At 41.7% G+C, this 26,311-nt stretch overlaps 1 protein-coding gene across 4 annotated transcripts in view; it reads left to right on the top strand.

Moving 5' to 3' along the window:
- The window catches only part of sfmbt2 (Scm like with four mbt domains 2), a 150,189-nt gene that overhangs the window by 50,384 nt on the left and 73,494 nt on the right, over positions 1-26,311 (top strand). For all 4 annotated transcript variants that reach the window (XM_069909548.1, XM_069909549.1, XM_069909551.1 and 1 more), the window contains 3 exons: positions 12,306-12,394; positions 12,830-13,076; positions 23,277-23,374. In XM_069909548.1, the coding sequence (XP_069765649.1) occupies positions 12,306-12,394; positions 12,830-13,076; positions 23,277-23,374 (434 nt within the window). The remainder of the gene's footprint in view (positions 1-12,305; positions 12,395-12,829; positions 13,077-23,276; positions 23,375-26,311) is intronic.

The following is a 26,311-nucleotide window of genomic DNA, read 5'->3' as shown; positions in this document are numbered from 1 at the left end:
TTCATGCCGATGCAATCATGAAGAAGGCCCACCAGCGGCTGTACTTCATTGGGAGTTTGAGAAGATTTGGTATGTCACCAAAGACTCTACAGGGCCACTGTGGAGAGCATTCTAATTGCATCACTGTTTGGTATGGAGGTGCCAATGCACAGGACAGGAAAAAATTCCAGAGAGTTGTAAACTCAGCCAGTGCCACCATGGGCATTAATCTTCACTCCACCGAGGGCTTCTACAAGAGGCGGTGCCTCAAGAATGCCTCCTCTATTGTCAAAGACCCACCACCCAGGCCATGCCCTCCAAACTGCTCCCATCAGGAAGGAGATATAGGAACCTGAAGACTTGACTAGCGGCACGAGGAAAGCTTCTTCCCTTCCTCCAGTTCTGAATGGACAGTGAACCATTGACCCTACCTCTCTTTGCACTAATTTATCTACTATTTTGAAATAGTGCTTTTATGGAAAAGTAATCTGAAGCAATTTTTTGCACCAATAACATCCAACACATATTGTGACACATGTTCATGATAAATTCTGATTCTTTAGGAGGGTTATACCATTTCTTTATTTCTTTACCATGCCATTAACATTATCATTGTTTCTCTTGCAGCCAAACCTAAACATAGATGGTGTCACCGTCCAGCATCTGAAGAGTCCAGAACGTGCTGGTGGTAGCCCTTTGAAACAATTAACTGCAGCCTTTTCCTAGAGCTCAACCAGATTTTCATTTTCAATACTTCCCTTTTGAAATTTGTGGTTGAAGTTGTCCTTCTCCTAACTTTAAAGAATCAGGATTTATTGTCACGAACACGTCATGAAATTCATCGTTTTGTGGCAAGGAAAAGCCAAAGTGAGGCAGTGTATTTGGTTCATTGATCATTTGGGAATCTGGCAGTGGGGAAGAAGCTGTCCTTGTGCCGCTGAGTGCTCATCTTCAGGGTCCTGACCCTTTTTCCCATTGGTAGCAGAGTGAAGAGGGCATGGCCTGAGTGGTGAGGGTCCTTGAGGATAGAGGCTGCTTTTTTAAGACATCACCTCTTGTAGATGTCCTTGATGGAGTGAAGTCTGGTGCCTGTGATATTGCAGGCTTAGTTAACAACCCTCTGGAGTTTTTTTCTTGTCCTGTAAATAGGCACCTCCACACCAGAGAGTGATGCAACCAGCCAGAATGCTCTCCACAGTCCACCTGTAGAAATTTTTAAGAGTCTTCGGTGACAGACCGAATCTCCTCAAACTTCTCACAGAGGATAGCCACTGGCAGGCCTTCTTCCTGAATGCTTCGCAATTACAGATTAACCTGAATAACTTAAAAGTATTTTATCTTTTGGTTCTTATACCAAATATTTAAATTGATTGATTGTCCGAGCAGCGAAAACCTTTTTACTATCTTTTCCTGTCAAGCTTTTGAACACCCTTTACTTCGCTGCAGTCTCTCAAGCCTTCAGCATTGAATGCGGTCTCCCTTGCATCTCCTTCAAAGTCCTGATTCCCTTCCTGTGTTGAATTGGACACAACGCTCTTACTGAAGCCTCTCCATGCATTAAAAGGAACTTCAGAATATCTTGCGAAACACAGAAGTCTGCAGATGCAATGATTGAAGTAAAAACACTTGCCGGACTCGAGCCTCAGCGGGTCAGTGTGCTTTATATAGACTGACCCGCTGAGGCTTGAGTCCTGCAAGGTGTGAGGAAAATTTAGGCAGGCACCTGAATAAAATGGTGGAGGGGGAGGAGCATAAGCAAGAGGTAAATAGTGGATAAGGGAGAGAGGGCTCAAGAGAAAACGAGGGGAGGGGGATCAGCTCTATGAATGGAGAGGGGAGAGGGAAGGGAGAGACGAGATGGAGGAAAAAATTCAGAATATCTTCATTGGTCCTTGAATTCTAAAGCTAAAAATCCTCCATGGTCTTTGCTTTTCCTCAGTGCTTTGAAAGTTGTTGAAAGCTGGGAACATTTTTCAACATCGTGGGCTGACAAGACTGTTCTGTGCTGTAATGTTCTATGTGCTGAATTGGAAATAGAGAATTTTTTTATTTGAAACCTGGGAGAAGCCGATTCTGGCCATTTAAACCCGAGCCACCCAAATTAATCTACAACTCTGTATGTATTGGAAGGTGGGAGGAAACCAGTGCACCTGGAGGAAACCCACACAGACATGGAAGAGGACGTACAAACTCCTTATGGACAACACTGGATTTGAACCCTCGTTGGTGGTCCATTAACTGTGTTGCACTATCTGTGCTAATGACGTACTTTACTGTTTGAATATACCTTCTGGTGGGGGGGGGGAAAACTATTTAGGAAATGTTTCCTCAGTGAATATATATATATATATACATATGTATGTATAGACTCCAAACTCTGCAGAGATTCTTGCATTTCAGCAGGAAAATGAATAATTAATCATTTTGATAATGCGGTAACGACTGGCCACTTCAAAACAACAAACTTTGTGTATCCACCAGAGAGAAATTGCATCTGTGTTTTACCTCCACCTAATAATTTGGTAGAAAATCCTTGTGTTGGAAAATGACAACTGTTATTCTACTTTGAGGGAGGGTTTGCTAAAGCTGGTTTGTGTCAGGTGTTTCTGATTTTGAGCATTTCACCCTGATGGAACTTGGTTGCAAGAGCATGAGATCAGATCCCCAAATCATGAACACAAAGGAAGTTTTTTTAAATGAAGATGAAACTGGAAGGAAATAGTTAAACCATAACTTTGCAATTTTCAAGGCATTAACATTGCTATTCTGTCTTCAACTCTCCAATGCAGGTTGTATGTCCTCATCTCTGGTTGTAGTCTGTAACTTCCCATAATTTCCATCTTTTATTAGTGATAAATTCTTAATTGTGTTGTTTACTGCTAAGATTCAAGAGGTATAATGATGCCTGCTATAATATAACTTCTACACAACTAATATGTTATGTGTAAGAAGGTTGAAATCTCCTTGACTAGATATTGTTAGTTAGACTTGCGCTTGGCAAAGCACTTATCATGTATGTGGTTGAAGGTTAATGTGGGTGTCATTGGGCAACATGGGTTTAAGTGGCCAGAATTAGAAAATATATTTTTTTAAAATTGTTGACAGTATCGCTTTTCCTTTTTGTTGGATATTCATTCGAGACAGATTTTCATCTAAATGTAGACTGCAGCTTCAAATTCTGATGCTTGAAGATTTTCTCTGAATCGTTGCTGGTCTTCCTGTCTTGTACATGTGACAGATGGCGCTATACAGCAGGAGATTGTAGCAGGGGAACACGCTTAGTGAAACTAAACCATACAAAATGTTATCTGCACAGATTATTTTGTGGTGTTGAGGAGTGAGATGTTAAAGTCTTGCACGCTGATGAGGTGATATATGTACTGATGCGATGGTAGTTGGCATGGGTTGTTAAATGTTTCTTAGTCAAAGAGGCTTACAGCTGAGAAGCAGGCTCTCAGTCCTCCATGCACACCAACCTGTCTGCCACCTAAATTGATCTTATACACCCACATTAAGGCCATCATCTTCTCTGGCTCTGTGATTGTGTTTTCCTGGACCAGCCATTCTCAACCTATTTTTGGCAGTGGCCCCTTTAGGACTTAGCTCAACATTTATGGGCCCCCTTCCCTGTGAACGAGACAAGTTTAGTTGGCTTCTTAATTCTCTCCTACTGACGACATAAAATATATTTATGCTACGCAAGGTGAAAAGAAAACGTGGCTTTTACTTAAATGTCTGCACAAGGTGCTTCATAAATGCAGTAAAATTCCCATTTTCTGGAATTTAAGCATGGAAAATTTAAAAAAAAAACTAAGGAGTTTGCACATTCTCCCCATGTCTTGTGGGTTTCCTCCGGGAGCGCTGATTTCCCCCAAAATTTGTGGGGGTTGTAGGTGTAATTGGGCAGCAGGGGTTTGTGGGTCGAAAAGGCCTGTTACTGTGCTATGTGTCTAAATTTAAAAATGTAAATAAAAATAGAGATTTAAAATTGTTACCCCTCATGGTTAGTTCACCCATCACACAACACGCAAACTTATCCTGCCTCTACCATTCCCCATAGATGCAGCATATTGACGGTTTTACTGTATTGTGAGCGCATCTGGCTTTGCCAACTTCAGAAACTGTATTACAGATTCCAACCACTACTCAGTCCTCAGACCAACGTCATCCAAGACGCTCCTCACTCTGAGGGAGGAAGACTTATACCATCTACCATATCTATCCCTTCATAATTTTGTTTACCTCTGTCAGGCCAACCATCAGCTTCCTTGGTTCCAGAGTAAGCCAAGCCAGCCTATCCAATCACTCCTTACACCTGAAATGCTCCAGTGATGATACAATCCATTTCCCCTTATCCGAAATTCCATTAAATGAGCTTTTTTTGCGGCACTGACAAGATGTCACAAGTTGAAAAATGTTTATCTCCAACTTGTCCATGTGGGGCTCTGACGTTGCATTGGGGCCATTCCTTTGCTCCTCCGCATTCCCCAGGGTCCATTTGCAATTTCCTGAAAAGCGCATCACCTTGCATTTGACAGGATTAAACTCCAATTTGCTACTGCACTGTCCAACTTTCCAGTTGGTTTGTGTCGTCCAAGGATCTCGTTGTGTATTGCCTTACTGCAGATGACCTATAACAAGCCCACAGGTGGGGGGTGGTGGGGTGGTAGGGGGGGAGGTGGAGCGACCGGCGAGCTAGAGCCCCTTTCCAAACCACAGGAAGGACTTTTTTTTTAATATAATTTAAATTTAGACATGTCCTAGTTTAAATTTAGAGCTATCCAAATTTTAATGAGCCCGTGCTGCTCAATTACCCCCAATTAACGTACAACCCCTGTACATTTTGAAGGGTGAAAGGAAACCAGAGCTTCTGGAGAAACCCCAAGGAGACACGGGGAGATCGTGCAAACTCCTCACAGTGCAGGGTTTGAACCAGAGTCACAGGCATTGTGATCGTGTGGTGCTAACCATGCTACATTTTGGTGGGAAGTTTAAGAGTTGTTCTATTTTTATTGTTTATTACCTTTGTTATATCAATACTCTCTGTCTTTACCTCATCATGTGCAATTAAACCCAGCAACCACCAGTGTCCTATGTAAGTTAAATAGAAATCCATATCATGCCTGGGCCACTCCTCTTCACAATCTATAGTCCCATTATTACTTGTTCCTCAGCCTCCACCACGTAACCGAGTTATCATTTTGCAAAATTGTGGTTATTAATGGAGTCGTAGGTTTTGCTTGTATGGTATTTTGCTGTTTATTGCAATCAGTTTTTTGGTGTGGCTAAATGGATTATTTTAAATAGGATCAGATGCTTTGTTATTGGATTGCTAGGTGATCGAAGAACGTCACTGGGGCCCAAAACTGTGAACTTGGCCAAATCCACTTTTAAATAATACAAAAGTGGTGTGCACCCAGAAGCAAACATGAAACTTGGATCTCCACGTTCCATCTGGGCACCCTCCAACCGGATGGCCTTAATGTCGACCTCTCCCGTTTCCATAAACCACACCTTCCCCCCTCCCCCCAATTTCATTTCCTCCAGCTCTGTCTCTTCCCTTTTCCTCTGGCTCTGCTTCCACAGAGTCTCAAGCAAACAACCCTCGCCCCCCCACCTCCGTCAATTCTCACCTTTTATCCCTCCTGTGTCCCATCCATATCCAATTAACAGCTTTTGTCTGTTGGTCTGTACTCCTCACCTGCCCATACTTCCCTTCTCCCCAGCCGTTAAATCTGGGCACCCACCTGCTTTTTACTCGTACCTTATCCTTTTCACTTGAACCTGGGCTGAGGCCCAAAATGTCGGTTGTATATCTTTACCTTCTGTGGACAAGGCAAGATCTGGTAAGTTCCTCCAGCATTTGCATTTTTATTTCAGTGGGACGTGGTTCAATTGAACACAACTGCTTGGCTTCGCAGGAGAGCCAGACCTGAAGAGCATGGTCCTTGTGTGAGCTAAACAGCAGTACAGTTAAGGACCCTGCTGGAAAAGGAGACTGTGGGACAGAATATCGCGGTGTGCCAGGAGGGATTTGTTTTGTGCCAGCAGGCGAGGGGGAAAGAACCACAAGGGCCGTGGCAGCAGGACTGTGACAGAAGGTGGTTTGAGATTTCTCCTCCAGGATTGAGAATCCCTGAAGTGTCGACCAGTGCCACATGAAACTTCATGATCACAATCGGTTCATGCGATGGTGTTACAGTGACCTGGGTTTTAATCCGCTGCTGTCTTTGAGGAGTTTGTACATTCCCTCTGTGTCTGCGTGGGTTTTGTCCAGGTGCTCCAGTTTCCTCCCACCCTCCAAAATGGTGTAGGTTCAAACTATGTTGGTGGAAAGCTCGTCTCCTGAGACAGAGAGGGCCAGAAAGGGGAAAAGAACTGGAGTTGTGCAGCACAGTCCTGTGGGCTGAAAGGGCCTGTATCTGTGCTTAATTCAATTTTTTAAAATTAAAACATTTGTAAATTTAAATCTTTACAGGATGCCTCGAGGTGAATTTCAGACTACTATAAATATTGCTCTCTTGTACACACCCTCCTTTCCCAGACACCTACACATAAACTGTACAAATGAAGGCAGCGCCTGGGCAACCCTTTTGATGATCTGCAAGCTAGGTTGGTGGCACTGATTGAGAATACCCCAGTTTAACTTTGCAGTGATGTGATTTCACTCAAAAATGATCAACTGTAAGTAAAATCAAAACCTCTTCAGTGTCACCTTTAAAACAAGCAAACAAAAAAGAAAAATCTGTGTGATCTCATTTCTAGAATTGTTGAATTTGGCCACATGGATGCATTGAGGTGACTGGACAATCAATACCCTTGAGCGTAAAGCATAATGGATGCAGCCCAGGACATTACAGGCAAAACCCTCCCCACCATCCAGAACATCTACAGGGAATGCTGCCTTTGGAGAGCAGCAGCAATCATCAAGGATCCACACCACCCAGCACACACTCTGTTCTCACTGCTGCCATTAGGAAAGAGGTATAGGTGCCACAAGACTCACACCACCAGGTTCAGGAACAGCTGCAACCCCTCCACCATCAGACTCCTCAACGTCAAACTCAAGGGACTTATTTAAGGACTTGTGCACTGTTTGTTAAAAATTCTCTGTGTTGCACAGTCAGTTTGTTTACATTTATTATCTGTTCACCGTTCTTTATTTGTTTACATGGATACGCATGTGCTGTGATGCTTGGAGGTGCCGATTTGTACCTTTTCATACTTGGGGGCTGAAAATAATTAATTGAGTAAGAACAATGCCAGAAACACTTGGCAGACCACACAGCAATCTCTGTGTGGTATGGATAAAGAAAGATAACTGCTGTTTCAGTCCTGAGCCCTTCGCAAAGGTGTGATCAATATGTAGGCAGGTGTCTGAATAAAATGGCGGGGGTGGGGGGAAGGATCACAGGCCTACAGAACCAGGTCATGTGGACATGGGAGGGGGAGAAAGTAGGGGGGGGGGGGAGTTGAGGAAATCTGAGGAGGAACCTGGAGGGTGAGGTGGCAGGCAGGGGAGGTCAGAGGAGAGGAAGTAGAGGTTTGGGGAATATGGTGGTGGCAGGCAGGGGAAGTCAAAGGTGGGGGGGGGGGAGGTGGCAGGCAGAAGAAGCGAGAGGGTGGAGGGTTGGGGAGGTCGGGGAGAGGTGGAGGGGGGTGCGGGGAGATGAAACGCACAGAAGGCCAGGAGTGTGGGAAGAAAGGGGAGGTCAAAGGAGTAAATGGATGAGGAGGGAGATATGTGAGGTATTAAGGAGGGGTAGTGGGGGATGAGTCTGTGGGATCCAGCAGAGACTGACATAAGGTTTGAGGAGACTGGTGGCTGTCATAAATTCATCAAATCACAAACTTCCAATAGAAATATTCTGAAAGGGACTATAATTGACTTGTATGTTTTACTTTGAAATTCTGGAGCTACTTTGTCACCATTTGAAATTTTTTTCAGTATCCTCGAAAGGTTTCCAACCTTTTTCTTTCCACTCACATACCATCTTAAGTCATCCCTATGCCATCGGTGCTCTGTGATTAGTAAGGATTGCTTAAGGTGGGAAGAAAAAATTTGAAAACCACTGTTTTAATCTTCCCTAATGGACTCATCATGTGCATGGTTTCCTAACTCCAAAGGAAATGGCCAATGACAGTTTTTCTCAAGCAAAATATTTCAGTAACAATTGGATCTCGAGCAGTGATTCTCAACCTTCTCTTCCCACCCACACCCCACCTTGAGCAATCCCTTACTAATCACAGAGCACCGATGGAAAAGGCATGGTATGCGAGTGTAAAGAAAAAAGTTTGAAAACCACTCCTCGAAACAATTGCACCAAACTTCGCTTGATAAACCAACGAACACTGAAGTGGGTCCGTGGCTCATAAATAGATCATAGTAGAAGTGTTAGTCTTATTATTTAACTTTAGCTAATTCAACTGGTCTTTAGTGAATGTATTTATGGCCAGGATGAAGATGATCTGATTGTTGAAGATTAACGTGCCTTTGAGTTGATCACAGTAACCTGCACCTGCTTGAACCTGGAGCAAACAGTGAGTTGCTGGAGGAACTCAGCAGGTCAGGCAGCATCTGTGGGTAGAAAGTGTCGTACAATATTTTGGGCCGGGACCCTCTATTAAGGCAAAAGTCAGAAGGGAAGAGGGGAATAAAGACCGGGGAGGGGTCAAGTGTTGATGGGGTATTGGGCAAAATGTGTAAGAGGTGGGGAGATGACTGTGGTTTCAACATTCATGATTCTTTTATTATCATGTAGTAGAACAGATCATAATATTACAAAAAATTGCCTTCTACCTGCCGTAAGGCAGAGTTGCCATTAGTGTTGCCCTGCGCCCCTTACAGTGCGAGAGGAAGAGAAGCAAAAGAGAGTCCCTTCAGAGACACTGAGCATCCGTGGATTCACCTCCAGCGCTCCTGCAGCTTCTGCAGCCGCACAGACTCCTGTTTGATCCATCGGTGACCAGAGCTCCAGATCCAAGCCTCCAACACGATCAGGAAGCCCTTCAGCGTCTGAGGTCCTCAGGAACCTCGGTCGCTGGGTTGCGCAGACTGTGCCACCCACATTTATTGGGGCCACATTTCTGGTTTAAAATTATTTTTATTCATTTTCTGCACATTTTAAGATGTAGGGCTTCACTGGAGCAAAATAAAATGATTTTTTTGTTCTGGTTCCATGAATTTCTATTGAAATTGGAAATATAATGGAATGTTATTAGAACAAATTTGAGGCAAAGTAATGAGATATCATTACTACTGGTAAATCCTTTCTGACTACCATCAAGGAGCTACATTCCAAATTTGCATAAATTCTGTTTTTCTCTCCATTCATCAAACCATATACATTATTTCTGTAGCGCGACCTTAAGCGTTTATTTGCCTGATTTCAGTAGGAGATGTACTGCTTGTTGGTTATGTACCATACGAGTTCAGTAGGAGATATACTGTACCATACGAGTTCAGTAGGAGATATACTGTACCATACGAGTTCAGTACATTAACAACATTGAGGCAATTAATAGTTGAAGCTAAGTTTTAAATTTAGACATCAGCACAGTAACCGGCCCTTTCGGCCCACGAGCCTGTGCCGTCCAATTACACACATTTGGCCCTACAGCCGCCATAGGTTTCGGAGGAAATCAGCGCACCAGGAAAGAACGTACAAAATCCTTACGGCGCCGGATTCGAACAGCATTGCGTTAACCACTACGCTAACTGTGCTTGGAAGGGGAGATGTTTCAAATTAATTAAAACCAATTTCTTTATGTATGTGAACAGCGTGCAAAAAAAAAAGTACATTTTCCAAACTATATATTGTATGGCTAAATTGTAGGTGGCCATAAGTTCCACCATTTTTAATACTTTGCCAATTTACTAATTTATTTGCATTGGCAAAAATATCAAATTGCTTACTAAGTGGTTCAATATAAATTTCGAGTTTCACAATTAAATTTTTTAATGAGTTGCAGAGAGTAGTTTGTTATTATTTAACCATAAATTGATTTGTGTCCTCATTTGACTGTGGGCATTTTGTAATTGCTAAGGATAGCAATTGTTTTCATGATTAATCGTATTAAAATGAATTGGGTTATTTCATTCTATTAACTAGAATATTGTAAAACTAAGCAGATTTACACTTTTCTACTATTTAATATTTCCACATGATGACTGGGAAATGATATGTAATAGGAGGATGGTATTAACCTCGACTTTTCCAGTTTCTGCTGACCCACTCCCTGTTATCCCCTTCTTTCCCCATCTCTCTGTCTTCTTTGCTCCAGTTCTCCACCCCCTCTCCTCTCCATTCACAGAGCCAACCCCCCCCCCTCCCTGTTTGCTGCTGTGCCCTCCCTCGCTTATCCACCTATTACCTCCTGCCTATGGGTCTGTGCACCTCTCCATGCCCCTCATCTCCCATACTTTTTTGTTCGGGTGCCTATCTATATTTTGCTCATACCTTGAGGGAGGGCTCAGGCCCGAAATGTTGTTGATGTATTTTTTTCTTTGCTATATTGTTACGACATAAACCAGCCACAATAGAAATTCACCAAGACAATGGTATCTTCAAAACAATTTTTATTAATAGCTATTAATATTATAAAATCCTACTTAATTCTAAACTTAACCCCATTATGTGCAAATGTCTGTTTGTGGCAGATCCCAAACTATTACAGCTCAGGCACAGTTCAGTCTTGGGAATCTTTTGTGTTGAAACTCAGAGTCTTTAAACTGCTGTTCAAAAGTTCTCAAACTCAAATTCTTGTAGATTTGCTTTCAGAGGAATATTTCTTCATACGAATGACTTCTCACAAATTTCCTTCTCATGCATGGAGGTTTCGGAACTTGTGTTTCACAAGATGATTTCACCAACCCAGGCAAGGATTAAATTAAGTGTCCATTACAAATGTACATGGAAAACTGCCCTCTCTTGACAGAGACAGTTGAAGTGGCCCTTCCTTCGAAGCTGCTGTGGTCCTTCCCTATCAAAGGGATAATGCACAACAGGACCTCTCTCATCAAAGGTTACTGCATCTCTCTGACTTCAGATGAAGCACGGTTCACTACTAAAGATGACTTTTTGAAGTGTCCCATTTATGTGATCGGACATCACCACTGATTTTGTTTGACGTTTCTCTCTTCCCAAAGTTTACGAGCAGTGCCTCTGATTTGTCTGCACAGTCATCAAACAAAATGGCTGCTTGTTTGACCAGGTTTCTTTGAGTCAATGTCTTAATGCTCTGAAGTTGGAGTCGAACTGTCTCTTTGAGTAAATCTTCATTGTCTTCAATATTTCAGTGGACAATCACTCCCGTTTTTATTGCTCTGCTTACAGCTGGCTATAGGAGACACGGTCGCTGTGTGTAAGTGTCTTTGTGTGTTTTTTCCCTCTTTCTAACCCACAAAGTCACCTAACTAAAAATAACATATTTATAAACTAAAAATTAATAACAACATGATTCCGTAATAATATACAGAACGCTGCTTGACCTGCTGAGTTTCTCCAGCATTGTGTTTTACTACAATTACTGCGAATGCAGAATTTTGGTTTTCACTCGAAGAATGCTGTGGGCCTTTAGCAAACCCTGTGAGAGAACCTTGAGCTAAAAACTCCATTGGTGGGAGATTGTGCTAACGTTATGAAGGGTTGAATAGATCAATAGTTGTTTTATCTGAACTGTGAGCTTCAGACAGGACTGTTCTCTTGAAGTTAGAATAATCTTGTTGGAGCTAATCAACTCTGTCATCTAATTGTACAAGTACAAGCCAACAAAACCGCGTTCTCCGGTCCTCAGTGCAAAACATGCAAGCACACAACCAGACATAAGCACAGAGACCAGACAAATAATTCATATGCAGGGGAAGTATTTTATCTATATAAATAAATAAATATTGTTCTGTATAAATGGGAGTCTCAGATGGTTTGTGTGAGCAGTTCCTTTGGTCGTTCAGCATTCTCACTGCCCGTGGAAAGAACAACTAGGAAAATTCTTGACAGGGTTGAATGCAGGGAAGATATCTTCCCTCTCTGAGGATTCTTCAGACAAGGGTAACAGTCTCAAAATAAGCGATGAGTTAAGATTCCTCACTTGTCAAGTAGGAAACCTTTGAAATTCTTTACCTTGGAGGGCTGTGGAGACTTTAAGTTCTTCAAAGTTTTATTGATGAAAGAAAGTGCCATTTTCCTGCACTCGGGTAGATCAACTATGATCTTGATTAAAGTGGATCAGGTTCAAAGGGCCTATTCCTGCTCTTGGTTATGTTCTTGCGTTCCAAAGAGGGGAGATTCAGTGGCTCGCTGAAATGCTTTATTTCTGTTTCACAGCAATTAGTGAAAAATATGGAGACTGGACAGAATTCCTTATTCGGGATTTGACTGGTGCAAGGACAGCTCCTGCAAACCTTCTGGAAGGGGTAAGCATGGTCATAAATGGGGCCGAAAGAATGCGTGCATTTTCATTGCTGTCTTTTGAGTATTTGTATTGTGGAGATTACGCACACATGTGAACGCAAATGTATATGCATACATGCATGCAAATTTATACATGCTCAAATGCTCATACACAAATGTACATGCACTAACCTCTATGCACATACACACACGTGTAAGTAGGTATGCACATAGCCCACGTGCAGACATTTGTACAGATCCACACACTTTCAGGAACATATTCTGGAATTTGTCTTCATTGCTAATGTGGAAAATTACCGGTAAGTGGATTGTCAAATGGAAATTGTAATGTGAAAATCCATGGAAAATCTTGGATTTTACTGGTGCTTAGAAAATTTTAATCTGTGTGACATCTGTTTTTTTTTTGCAATTTATAATTTTGCTCTTATTTGAAACAGCCACTAAGAGGGAAGAACACAGTGGACCTGGTCACACCCAAATCTCTCATTGAGCTTCAGGATTCTAAAAACCCTTTTCAGTATTGGATAGTTCGTGTGATGGAGAATGTCGGTGGAAGATTGTGCTTGCGTTATGAAGGATTGAATGATATCAAGGACCACGACCAGTGGTTGTTTTATCTGGACTATAGACTTCGGCCAGTGGGATGGTGCCAGGAAAATGGCTGCAAGCTTGACCCTCCTACAGGTATCTATCACAGGTCTCGGAAAGGACAAGGGGGCAAGTGTACGAAAGATTTCCATTTAATGATCTGCTTCTGAATGAAGCATGCAATAGGTGGACCATGATGCCAACTCGGTTGTTTGCTGAGTACAATATTTGCATGATTTACCTTGGACAATACATTTTTTGAAAGATTGCTTCCTGGAAAAAGAATTTGGGGATTATGATAGACAACTTCAAGCTGAATGCAAAAGATAATTTCAGATTTTTGGTATGATGTAGGAAGTTGGTGAAACATTAAATTAACTTTTATTGAATTGAGCCTGTTTAATGGCATAAAGATGCTGACACATTGCGTTAGTTCAACTGACCTAAAAATGTTTTGCAGCTGACTTTCATTTGTACTCAGGATCTGATGTCTCTTGTGTCAGTGTCCAACGTTAATCGGCCGGTATTGATGGATACTGCTGTTCCGTGGTCGCGATGTCCTGGTGAAACCTTTCACCGTGTTCATCACTGACACCACCAAGGTCAGCAGGGAAGGAGTCCAAGTGCGAATGCAGAAATGGAATTTTCAATGACATGTTGCATGTCATAGTTTTGTATGGTTGAAGCACATTAAAAATTTGACGGGAAATCGCAAAAATAGGTTATATCTTTAAAAAAATGTAATAAATAAATTTCAAAGTGATTTTTGTGATCAGCAGCTCAAAATCCATAAAATACACCCAAATGTGTTCAGGAAGCAAAATCTTCATTGTCCAGTGTTAATTTTAGCTATGGAATGCCTTAATTGTTGAAGAGCGAATTCTGTAAAGTAAAGCAAGAAGGTTCTTGTTGCTAATCTCCAAGAAAGCAACCTGACAAAATTTGGCTTACTCTGGCAAGAAAAAACACTTTCCTGCTTCTAGCATCTGCTACTGTAAGGCATCAGTTAAAAGGGTTTGAAACAGCTGTGCTGTCGTGAAGATGGTTGAGCAGCCAATTGGATTAAAGGTTTATCTTACTACACATGCAGGGAAGCAAAATGAACAATTTTCAATTGACCGTTTAAACTTCAGATTGAGCATTATATAAAAATTGGAACTTATTGATTTAAAGTAGAATCTGAGGAATATAATATATCATCTTCAAAAACATTTAGACTTAAAACCTTTTGACCAGACATTGTTTAGGTTGGCTTGGTCAGTGGTACCTATAGCATCATTGTATGGGGAAGAAAACTTCACAATCACATAAAAACACAAAGCTGGTGAAATTTAGCTGGTCATACAGTGTCCTTTTTGTAACAAAGATTAAAAATAACCAATGTTTTGGTTCATCGAGGTATGAGCAGGTGCCCGAACAATATGGTGGGGTAGGAGCGCAGCCCCACAGGCAGGATGTAATAGGTGGATAAGGGAGGGAGGGCACAGCAGCGAGAAGGGGGAGGAGGGATGGCTTTGAATGGAGAGGGGAGGGGTAGAGGAACAAAAGGAGGAAGAATGGGGAGTAGGTCAGCAGAAACTGAAGTAGGTTAATGCTATCCAGATGGAGAGGGCCTAGATGGGAAATTAGGTGTTGTCCAATTTATGGACAGTACATGAAGCCATGGTCAGACATGTCAGCATGGGAGTGAGGCACAGAATTGAAATTCTGTTTGGGGGCCTGTGTATATTTTTTTCTTACTTGATAAAAAGCTCAAGCCTGAAACATTGCTTATGTATATTTATCTTTGCTATGTGAAGTACGCTGTTTGACCGCTGAGTTTCTCCAGCGTTGTGTTGTAACTTTATTAGACTTTAGTGTTTTACTCTTCACAATTCACGTAATATTTCTGAATATTTTCTCGCAGGACTGCGTCACATACACCTGAAGTTAACATCGGTTCAATCATTTCCCATTGTTTCAGTTGAGGGTGTGTAGTTCCTGCCATAGAGCAATAACAATCGCACCAATAATTTTCCCATCACTGCGGCTGCTAAATTTCAGCCTCAAAACTTTGCGCACAAATGGAATGCTACATTTTGATGCTGTATGGAATTGGGGTCATTACACTCAATAAGGGCAAGGAAATCTATTTTTTGTGGCCAGAAATAGAGATCATGATTAAAAATTGATTGCAGAGGATAAAGTTTGATTAACAGTTCTCTTCCTGCTTTGCCCACCATTTGAAATTGTATTAAACATCAGGTAATTCCAAATTGCCTGGCACATAAGTAATTCAAAACAAAAATTATATTGTGACATTCTGCACAGAAATTGTATTCCACTCCAATTTTATTTTTTTGATCATTCAATAAACCATTGCTTTAAATTATGATTTTTTTAAAAGGTGAATGAATGGTGCCGAATTAACTTAAACCCCTCCCCCCCTCCCCCCCCCCGGTATGTTTTGAGTGGTGAGAGGAAACGCACGCAGACACAGGGAGAACATACATATTCCTTACAGATAGCGTGGAATTCGAACCCTAGTAACAGCTTTCCAGTGTGGGCGGAATGATTGGGTAGCAGCACCAGCGATCAGGACTGAGGTTCGAATCCCGCACTGTCTGTAAGGAGTTTTTACGTTCTCCCTGTGTCTACGTGGGCTTTTCCCAGTGGCTCCAGTTTCCTCCCACCATTCAAATAAAAACATGAATGGGGGAGGGGGGGGGTTTGTAAGTCAATTTTGTATGTTTAAATTTTTAAAAATTTAAAACATTAAAAAATTTCCACACTTATCCAAACCCTCATCATCAAACCCACAAAAGAGGGCAGTGTCTCTGTGATTTGGTAGACTGAGCTCTATCTGGATAGCAGTTCTTAGACTTCCTCATACGTACCCCTGGATCATGACTCCACCAACAAAACCAATACAGGTCTCACCACTTCAGTCGCTCTAAGCGAGGAGTCTGCAGATGCTGGAGAACTAGAACTGTACACAAAAATACAGGAGGAACTTGGCAGTTCGCAGAGCATCCATGGGTACCAATAGGCAGTTGAAATGTCGGGTCTGACCACGTGCTGTGTGACCCGCTGAGTTCCTCCAGCATTTTTGTGCACTGTTACCTCAGGAGATCTACCCTCCAAAGCCTCCAACCTGATAGCGTTCAATCCCTGGCTCCCTGCTTCTAAATCCTGCCCGAGATCCACAGACAGGACGGCCCTGTTTCTCCATCTGTCACTCTTCACAAGTCCACCAATCGCCTCTTGGCCCCAAACGAACCCCTTCCCCTCTCTCTACCCTCTTCATTCCTGAGCCCGACGTGGAGACGCGACTCGAAATGTCACCAGTTCCTCTCTCCCTCGACAAACACATGGCCTGCTGAATTCCTCCAATAGTTTGTGTTTTGCACCGATTCCTGCAACTTTAGCCTCTCGTGTCACTGTTTTAATTCATACTGATGCGGGGGTTGTTTTTTTTAAAAAAAAGAATAAGTAAATAATAACATAATTTGCATTTTGGTGACCTTTTTTGCATTTCCAGGACATGCTAAGGTTCTTAAAACCCCAGTGAGACCTTTTTTTTGATGAGGCATTTGAGTAACTGCTTCAATACTCATTTAAACCCTTCATGAGATGCTTGAGAACTCGGAGGCAAATGCCCAATATGTTCAATGTTATCCATATCCCAAAATCTAATGAAATTGGTAAATTTTATCTTTAATGCATGGGGGAGGGGTAGATTTGAATTGGGTAAACTAAAGAAAAAAGGGTGAAGAATATATTTTAAATAAACTTACATATATTCAACAGTATCCAGTGCAGAGTGAATTTGAACTCTTTAATTTTGCAATTGATGTTGATAGACCAGCACGTTGAGAGCTTATTTCAAATATATCCAATTGAACTTGCATTTGTTACAATATTGAGTCGGAATCAACCACGAAAGGAATTTTGGGGTTGCATGTATGTCCTTTGACAATAAATCTGAATGACTGTTCATCAGGAGTATAGTCAATGCACGGCAAATTGTTTGGGTTTTAGTGCTACAAGGGGTTGCAGCGTTTCCATCAGCATTGTCATCTTTTCATCTTTTGTTCTTGCACAAATGGTTCTGTTAAGCAATTGCTCTATGAGAAAAGCTGAGGTTCCTTTTGGCAAGAATGCAAGATGTTCACTTGTGTATTAACTTCTTTTTTCGGGCAACTGGAGAAGTATCATCATAGCTGAAATATTTCTTGGGTGGAATGCTTTCTTTAAGCTGCGAGTCATTCAACAACCTGCATGTTTGAGATTAGATTAATTTATAAGATTGAGGTGGAGACTTTTTTTCCCCTTTGTCATATGTCCAGATCCTATTGCAGTAGCAGACAGATATTGCTTTCAAAATTTGTTTTGTGTTCAGTTTGAAGTTAATGAAATTGAATTTTGGAGGTAAAGTGGAACTCTCAGCCATTATTATTTTCCGTGTTTCGCCCAAAGCAAGAAAGCACAAACTCTTCTCTCAGCAGCAGGCTCCACTGCTTTGTGTGGTACTTTAGACTTGCTGGGGACATTTAGCTTTATCAGCAGGCACTTTTGTGCCTGTCATGTGACAACTTATTTCAAAATTAAATGCACACTTCATTAAAGGGATTACAGTAACTTGTCATTTTCCACTGTAAGAAATTATATTTTTCCTCATAGATTTGACTTGATCCTGTTCCCAAAATTTCTGATCCTTAACCAATAACTGATGTAAATAAACAAGCTTCAAATGGATTCTCCCAGTGATCTTTTTTGTGCATAATCTATGTTAATAAGATGGGCATAAATGCAGCACCATGGAGTGATAGTTTCATTGCGAGAACCATTTAGTATCTGCTGTAAGGAAAGGGCTTTGATTACGATTCTGATTAGCCTCATGTGCAAGGTGGAACTTGCCTGATAGCATTGGAGTTTGCAGAAGATTTGTGGAAGGCCAGCTTGCATGTTTGGTTGTATGAAGATTTGTTAAATAGCCTGTTAGAGAGGCAACAGTGGTTTGTTTTAAAATCCTGCGACTGTGGGGTCTGGGCCCAAGATGGAGGCACCTGTGCTGGCAATGGCCTTGAGCCAGTCTCCAGGGAAGCAGAGGACTAGCGCAGGGTACCAGAAAACAAGGAGAACATCCTCCAATGGAGAAGCAGAGGAAGCAACTTGACGGAACAGTGACCAGGCGGTGAGCTGTTGGCAACCCGAGGCAAGGAACCCATGCAGGCAGTGGGCTGCTGGCAACTTGCGGTCAAAGGACTCATCTGAGGCTGAGGGCTGCTGGAGACTGGCTGAAGGGTTATCATGTATTGCATCCAGAGAGTCTTCGAGTGCTGAAGGCTCTCTGATCATGTCAGAGGTTTGGATCTGCAGCTCAGTTTGGACTGAAGTCTGTGCGGCTGCAGAGGCTGCGGGAGGGCTGGAGGCAAGTCCACAGACATTCAGAGCCTCTGAAGGGTCTCTTTTACTTCTCTTTCTCTGGAGCGCTGGGCAAATTCCTGCTAATGGCAAATCTTTGTCTGCCTTGCGGCAGACTAAATACAATTTTGTATAGTATTACATCTGTTTTATTACTTGACAAAAATAAATCTTGATGGTGTGTGAGACTGTGCATGTATACGCTGTGTACAAGTGTTTTTGCACTGCCTCATCTGCAGAAAAAGAATCTCAGGGTTGTATGTGATGTCGTGTATGTTATCTGACAATAAATTTGAAGTACTGAGCTACATTGCCACTAACATGCATTTTCACAGCAATTATAGATGCCATTGAAAACAGGTTCCATCTGTTTACCATAGAACATAACAGCACAGAAACAGGCCCCTTTGGCTCATCTAGTCTGTACTGAACTGTTTTTCTGCCTAGTCCCACTGACCTGCATCCAGCCCATAGCCCTTCATATCTCTCCCATCCATGTACCTGTCCAGATTCTTCTTGAAGGTTAAAATTGAGCCTGTATTCGTCACTTCAGCTGACATCTCGTTCCACACTCCCACCATTCTCTGTGTGAAGAAGTTCTCCCTAAACTTTTCCTCTTTCACTCTTAACCCATGTCCTCTGGTTTGTATCTCACTTACCATCAGTGGAAAAAGCCGACCTACGTTTACTCTGTCCATGCCCCTAAATTTTAAATACCTCCATCAAATCTTTCTTCATTCTTCTACACTCCAGAGAATAAAGTCCTAACCTGTTTAACCTTCGAACTCAGTTCCTAAAGACTGGGCAACATACTAATAATCTTCTCTGTACTCTTTTTACCTTATTGATATCTTTCCTGCAGTTAGGTGACCAAAACTGCACACAAAACTCCAAATTTAGCTTCACCGATGTCTTTCTTAACATCCCAACTCCTGTACTCAATACTTGATTTATGAAGGCCAATATGCCAAAAGCTCTCTTTATGACCCTACCTACCTGTGATGCCACTTTCAGGGAATTGTGTACCTGTATTCCCAGATCCTGCTATTCTACTACACTCCTCAGTGTATGTAATTTCTTGGTTTGACCCTCCAAAATGCAACACCTCACTCTTTTCTGCATTAAATTCCATCTGCCATTTTTCCAGCTGTCCAGATCCCTTTGCAAGCTTCAAAAACCTTCCTCACTGTCCACAACGCCTCCAATCTTAGTGTCGTCAGCAGACTTGCTGATCCAATTTCCCACATTATCATCCAGACCATTGATATAGATGACAAACAACAATGGTTCCAGCACCCAGCTTCAGGCACACCACTAGTCACAGGCCTCCAGTCTGAGAACTAAACTCTGGCTTCTCCCGTCCAGCCATTGTCAAATCTGGTTCACGACTTCATCATGAATACCTAGCACCTGAACCTTCCTCGGAGGTTACATTCATTAAAAGTTTTATTTTTCCAGATGCTTTGAACAGAATCACAGTTTGTTATGCTGAGTAAATATTTTAGAGAAAAATATCCATGTGGGAGAAGAAATTTTTTTTCAATAAAGCATGGACATTGAAGTCAAATGTATGCTTTGCATAGTTTGTCTAATCTCCAGCCAATATATAAAAAAAATCCATTACTCGTTTCTGTTGTGTCTTTGCGCAGTGTATCATCTAAGTAGGAGAATTGAAAATAGAAGCTCCAAGTTTACTTTAACATACACAAGTACTAAGATACTTAGCTGACATTAGTTTACAATGGCAAGAGGTTTGTTTTACCTGAACCAAAACACAAGAGGATTCTGCAGGTGCACTGAGCATAGGCTCTCTTTCCAGTCCAAAATTTCTCCAATCCTTGGCCAATTGATTGTGTTCTCAGTGAGACTGTTCATATTACATCAAGTTAGATGCTGGGGTCGAGTGTAATATCACATTCCATCAGTCTATAAAATTATTGAACCCTCAGATGCAGTTTGTGCCTCCTCCGCAATTATATAAAAATTCACAGTGTAATAATCTAAATCTTTGTCTATACATCAGTTGCTGAAAAGGATTTTTGGGCACTGCAGTTAGCGCAATGCCTTTACAGCGCCAGCCATTGGCACTGGGGTTCAAATCCCGCGTTGTCTGTAAGGAATTTGTACGTTCTCCCTGTGTCTCCGTGGGTTTCCTCTCACTGCTCGAAACGTACCGGAGGAGTTTAGATTAATTGAGCGACACGGACTCGTGGGCCGAAAGGACCTGTTACCGCGCTGTCTAAATTGAAAAGAAAATTTAAAAACATTTAAAAATTTAATTTACGGCATGGAAGAATCCGATTCTAGCCATTTAAACCCGTGCCGCCCAATTAACCTTCAGCCCCTTGTGTTTTGAAGGGAGGAAGGAAACTGGAGCCCCCAGTGAAAACCCACACAGATATGGGGAGAACATACCAACTCCTTACAGAGAGCGCTGGATTCGAACCCATTTTTGGAATTTTGGAATGGAAAGAGAGCCTATGCTCAGTGCACCGGCATAACCCTGACGCCATAACGGTGTTGCGCTAACCGCTTGATGTTTTTAGCTGAAACACTACATCAGGACCTAAGAAGAGAAAATATGTTTGGAGTTTAGATCTATAGAGAAAATATTGGCTTTTAAGCAAGCTATGGAATAAAAAACATGTTAAACTGAGACAGGAGTAATTTCACTGGCATGAGAGAGGGATTTGCAAAAGTTGCAGGAAAGTTTAAGTTTGTCACATTAGTATGGTGAGAAGATTTTGTCAGCGAGCAGTCCAACGCGTTAAATCTAATGTGCACACAGCTGTATAAAGGTGAAACAAGAATGCAATTACAGTGTAGAACTGCAATGAGAAAAGAAGGGCAATTTGTGTAAAGCAAAGTGTGCAACTTAACAAGGTTGAGTTGACTTGGCGGCCAATTTCCAGACGATGTAGCTCTGTATGACAGGATAAAGTAAATGTTAAACATCAATCAAAATACTTAAGTTGAAAGTACAAAGTAAAAGTGAGTTGATAAAGGATTTTGTTTGCTCAATACAATGGATTGATATTCTTACTGTTATTATTTGTTTGTATAACCTTGACGAAGCTTGAAAGCCTGTAGGTCAGAACAATATTCTTCTTTTGTCTTATGGGAAAAGTGCTTTATTAGCACCGTGGTTTTTAAGTCTTTAACTTTTGCCTGGTTTAAACTGTGAATATCAGCAAGGTTGATTTTTATGCCCAAGTTTAATTCCTGTTGTAACACAGAATTTATGAATTTCATCATCAAATTCAACTGTGCAGTTGATCACTTGAAATCACAAATTGCAGCCCCTTTTACGTCAGGGCTTCTTCATGCAGTTTACCCTGGGCTCGATGGTGGATCTCCAAAATTAGACGATAGTGTTCAGAAACATTGTTTTACCAGAGCATCTCATTTGCTATATTTTCCTTTTTATGTTTTGGCAGATCTCAAACCTTTAAAACCATCATAAATTGAACACTTTTCAAGTTCATTGAGCTCTGATCCTTCCATATTTGAATCATCCCATAGCAAATCTTTGTTTGCCTTATGGTAGACTAAAGGAAATTTTGTATAACATCACATTTTCGCTTTTGCTGCATGACAATAAAAAAACAATCTAAAAATCATGGAACAGTAGGTATTGTTCATTTCGTAGAGTGAGTAAATCAAAGAACTGAACGTTGTTTCACAATGCTTTATGCTGATTTACAGATCTACTTTCACAAGTTCCTAACTTTTGAATTGATTCCCCTTGTGACTAATACAGAAATGGTGATTAATGTTTTTGATTTTAAAAGATGCAGGTCAATAATCTCAAATCTAGACTAGTCTTGATCACTTGAGGATTTTGGTAAAATTACTAAATTTTATTCCTGTAAAATATTGCTAAGGTGCAAAATCAACAGTAGTTTGAAAAATGTGTTGGGAAGATCTGTACATAAAGATAGAATTTTCGTGTGAATGATTGTATTTTAAATTGCTTGAAAACTTTGTAGACCATGGTAAGTAATGAGTGTCAGACTGGAAGTCAACACACATGAAATGGTTGAGATGATTACTGGGGTCTCCTTTTCCTCTACTGATGAAATTTCATGGAGAGCTTAAATAATTCTTTAAAATTTAAAAAATTTAGACATACAGCACCGTAACAAGGCCCTTCCGGCCCACAGGCCCATGCCGCCTAAATACCCCAGTTAACCTACAACCCCTGCCCATTTTTGACGGGTGGAAGGAAACTGGAGCCCGGAGGAAACCCACACAGATCGTCAGATTCAAGCACAGGTCGCTGGCACTATAATAACGTTACTCTAAATAGGGCTCAAAGAAATATTGAAGACACTTTCCATCCATCACACAGTATCTTTAACCAACTACCGTTTTTTTTTAAAAAAAGGGAGGTACAGGGGCATCAAAATCAGGCTGGGAAATCTCTTTTTCCTGCAGGCTGTGAGATTTAATTTTTAAAATTAATTTTATTTTTAAATTTAAACATACAGCATGGTAACAGGCCATTTTGGCCCAAGTGACCATGCTGCCCAATTTACACCCAATTAACCAACACCCCTGATATGTTTTGAACAGTGAGAGGAAACCCACGCAGACACGGGGTGAACATGACAGTGTGAGATTCGAACGCCGGTCCTGATTGCTGGTGTTGGAAAGGCGTTGCGCTAACCGCTATGCTAATCATCCCGCCCCAAGTGACTGAATCCTGCAACCAACTAAATCTATACACTGAATATTTATTTGCAATTGTATCTTTATGAAAATATGTGATCATCATGTGCTGTGCATGTGTGTGCACCGAGATGCGGAGAAACGCTGTTTTCTCTGGTTGTGTATGTAAGTCAAATGATAATCAACTTGAACTTGATCTTTGTGTCTGCTCTTTTGCAGAAATCCAGGCTCTCAAAAGTGACTCTGAATGGAAAGATGCCCTTGAAAAGGCCTTGTCTGAAGCTGAAAAGTTTTCATTACCGCTGGAAGTGTTTAAGGTAATTAATTTATATTTAAAAAAAATAGAAACTAAAACTATTCAGCAGTTTGAGTCCATGTTGGCTCCCTGTGAAGAATTGTGTGGGTCCCTGCCTCCTTGTTCACCACTGCTATTTTCACACTCACATGCCTGTCAACCTCTGATTCTTTCCTGCAACAAAATCTGGAAGAAATGAACACACTCGCAAAGAGAATATTCAAACTGCTCAGGTTCTGCCCACGCTTTACAAAAATAAAAATTTTCAAAATTATTTAATTTCAAAAGTTATTGCAGTGTAAAGGTGGGGTGGGGGGGGGGGGAGGAAATGGGTGGGAGAAGGCAGGGAAACTTCCGAGACCTTGCAAAGGAAAATTATTTGAGTAAAAACAATGCTGGAGAAACACAGCAGGTCAAACTGTGAGCTTTATATAGCAAAAGTAAAGATATATAAGTGGATAAGGGAGGGCTGGCATAGCAGCAAGTGGGAGGGGAGGGCTGGCTCTGTGAATGGAGAGGAGAGGGGGTGGAGAGATGCAGGAGACGAGACAGAGGGATGGGGGTGAGAGCGGGGGAGTGGTCTAGCAGAAGCCGGAGAAGTCGATGTTAATGCCGTCGGGTTGGAAAGTCATTTTCAAGTCCAGTCAGATTTGGAGAGAGACACAGAAAACACGATACTGTATGATATGGCTGAAAATCAGAAGGTAAATTCAAGTACCATGCAAGCTGAACCATCTTCGTCATTGGAGCGCACAACAGAGGACCAGGTTTTGCATCATCTATTGCTAAGATTTTCCATGATTTAAATTATAAATAGACCCGTTCAGATACATTCAATGGGGTGAAAAGCTCAAAAATTGCCAATGCTATAATCTTGAGGGAACAAAAAGCAACGGCAGCTTTTATGGATAGAAATGGTCAGTCAACACTTTGGGGATGGGACCCTTTATCAAGTCTCAATGAAGTCTTGAGTAAGGATCCAGGCCTGAAATGTTGACTGACTATTTCATGGATCAGAGGTGGAGAGGGTGAGCAGGTTAGTTCTTGGGAATCACCATCTCGGAGGATGTTTCCTAGACCCAACACACTGTTGGCATCGTGAAGAAAGCATGTCAGAGCATCTACGAGTTTGCATAGGTTTGGTACGACATCGTAAACCCTAGTGAGGTGCAGTGAAAAGTGTGCTGACCAGCTGTATCACGGTCTGGTACGGGGACACCAATATCCTTGAGCGTAAAGGTAGTGGACACAGCCCAGGGCATCACAGGCAAAACCCTCCCCACTATTGAGCACATCTACAGGGAACACTGTGTCAGAGAGCAGCAGCAACCATCAAGGATCCACACCACCCAGCACTCGCTCTGTTCTCGCTGCTGCCATAAGGAAAGAGGTATCAGTGCCACAAGACTCGCACCACCAGGTTCAGGAACAGCTGCTCTCCCTCCACCATCAGACTCCCCAACAACAAACTCACTTAAGGACCCTTACTTTTGAACTTTATTGATTTTTTTTTTCCCTCTCTGTATTGTACAGTCAGTTTGTTTACATTTCTTTATGTTCTTTTATGTTTATGTTGAGTACAGTTTTTTTGCACTACCAATAAGTGGCAATTCTACCTGGCTCGCAGGAAAAAGAATCTCGGGGTTGTATGTGATGTCATGTATGTACTCTGACAATAAATCTGTAATTAGTGGAGGAGTGGCAACCTTTGCAGCTGCTCTGATCTGGAGGCTGGAGAATGTCACGTGCAGTGGAATAATGACAAGGGAAGTTAAAGTGGTGTCCCTTGGCAGCCACAGACTAAGTGCAGCCACAGACTAAGTGCAACCACCCGTTGTATCAGCAGGGAACGGGCTTTGGCTGTTTGGGTCTCGTACATGCTGAACCAGATGTGACTATTGCCCGTGGAGCTTTTGTGTCAGACATGGCCCCTAACAAAGGGCCTGCCTCCCTTCCCATGAACATACTGCTGCACCGCTGAAGGGTCCCTGTGTGGTGTTCACCACATTGTGACTGGAGTGAGGGTCTGTACTTATTTCACTCATAGCCTCTGCATGGAAAATATAGTCAAGAATATAATTTCATATTTTTTTTAAGCATTTGATTTTCCACATGCATGTTTGAGGTTGAGCTGGACTACCTATAATTGACTTGACTAATAAAGTACCGCATAAGTTTAAGAAAAAGACTTTGGGGCAATCTGTTAATGGGCTGTAATAATTGGCAGGAAATTGAAATTTAATTTGACATCCCACCAAGCCAAGTAGAACTGCAAAATGCATTTTAATTTCACAGTTTCAGTGTTCAGATTGAAATAATGCAACATTAAAATAACACCAATCTGCAGGTCAACTGTGATATGAAGATTCTAAGAAATCTCTGTGTAATGAATGTAATTTAATAGTTGATATTTTTTTCTTTTAATGGAAAATTTGTACTGGTCATTTCAGAATTTTAACTCAGTAATGGTATTCCATTAACCTTGAGTAGTTTCACAACTTATTTTGTCTATGGGGGGTGCATGGGTGGATTGGTAAACCTGCTGCATTTTATTCTTTTTTCTACACCAATTTTGAAGGACAAACTGCACCAGCCAAACGTTAGTATGGGGGTTGGGTTGCTAAATTTTTCATTTTGTGTACAACGCTGTAGAAGCTAACTTCAGCCATTTAAACCCATGTCACCAAAATTAACCGACAACCCCCATACGCTTTGGAGGTTGGGAGGACACTGGAGCACCCGGAGGAAACCCACGCAGACATGGGGAGAATGTATAAAGAAGCTAGAGTGTGGATCCTTGGTGGCCACTGGCAAATATTTTGAGCAGACAGCGTCGGATTCAAACCCGGGTCACTGGCTCCTTCCTGACAAGTGAGGAGAGGTTGAGATAGGTCGCTAGATAAGTGAACTCCAAGAAACTTGGTGCTCTGTTCTGTTAATTAAAGCCTATAGTATGATA

This window comes from Narcine bancroftii, chromosome 13 (genome assembly GCF_036971445.1).
Source record: "Narcine bancroftii isolate sNarBan1 chromosome 13, sNarBan1.hap1, whole genome shotgun sequence".
In the NCBI taxonomy this organism is placed as follows: domain Eukaryota; kingdom Metazoa; phylum Chordata; class Chondrichthyes; order Torpediniformes; family Narcinidae; genus Narcine; species Narcine bancroftii.
Note: the sequence above shows the minus strand (reverse complement) of the source record. Positions and strands in the feature narration are given on the sequence as shown.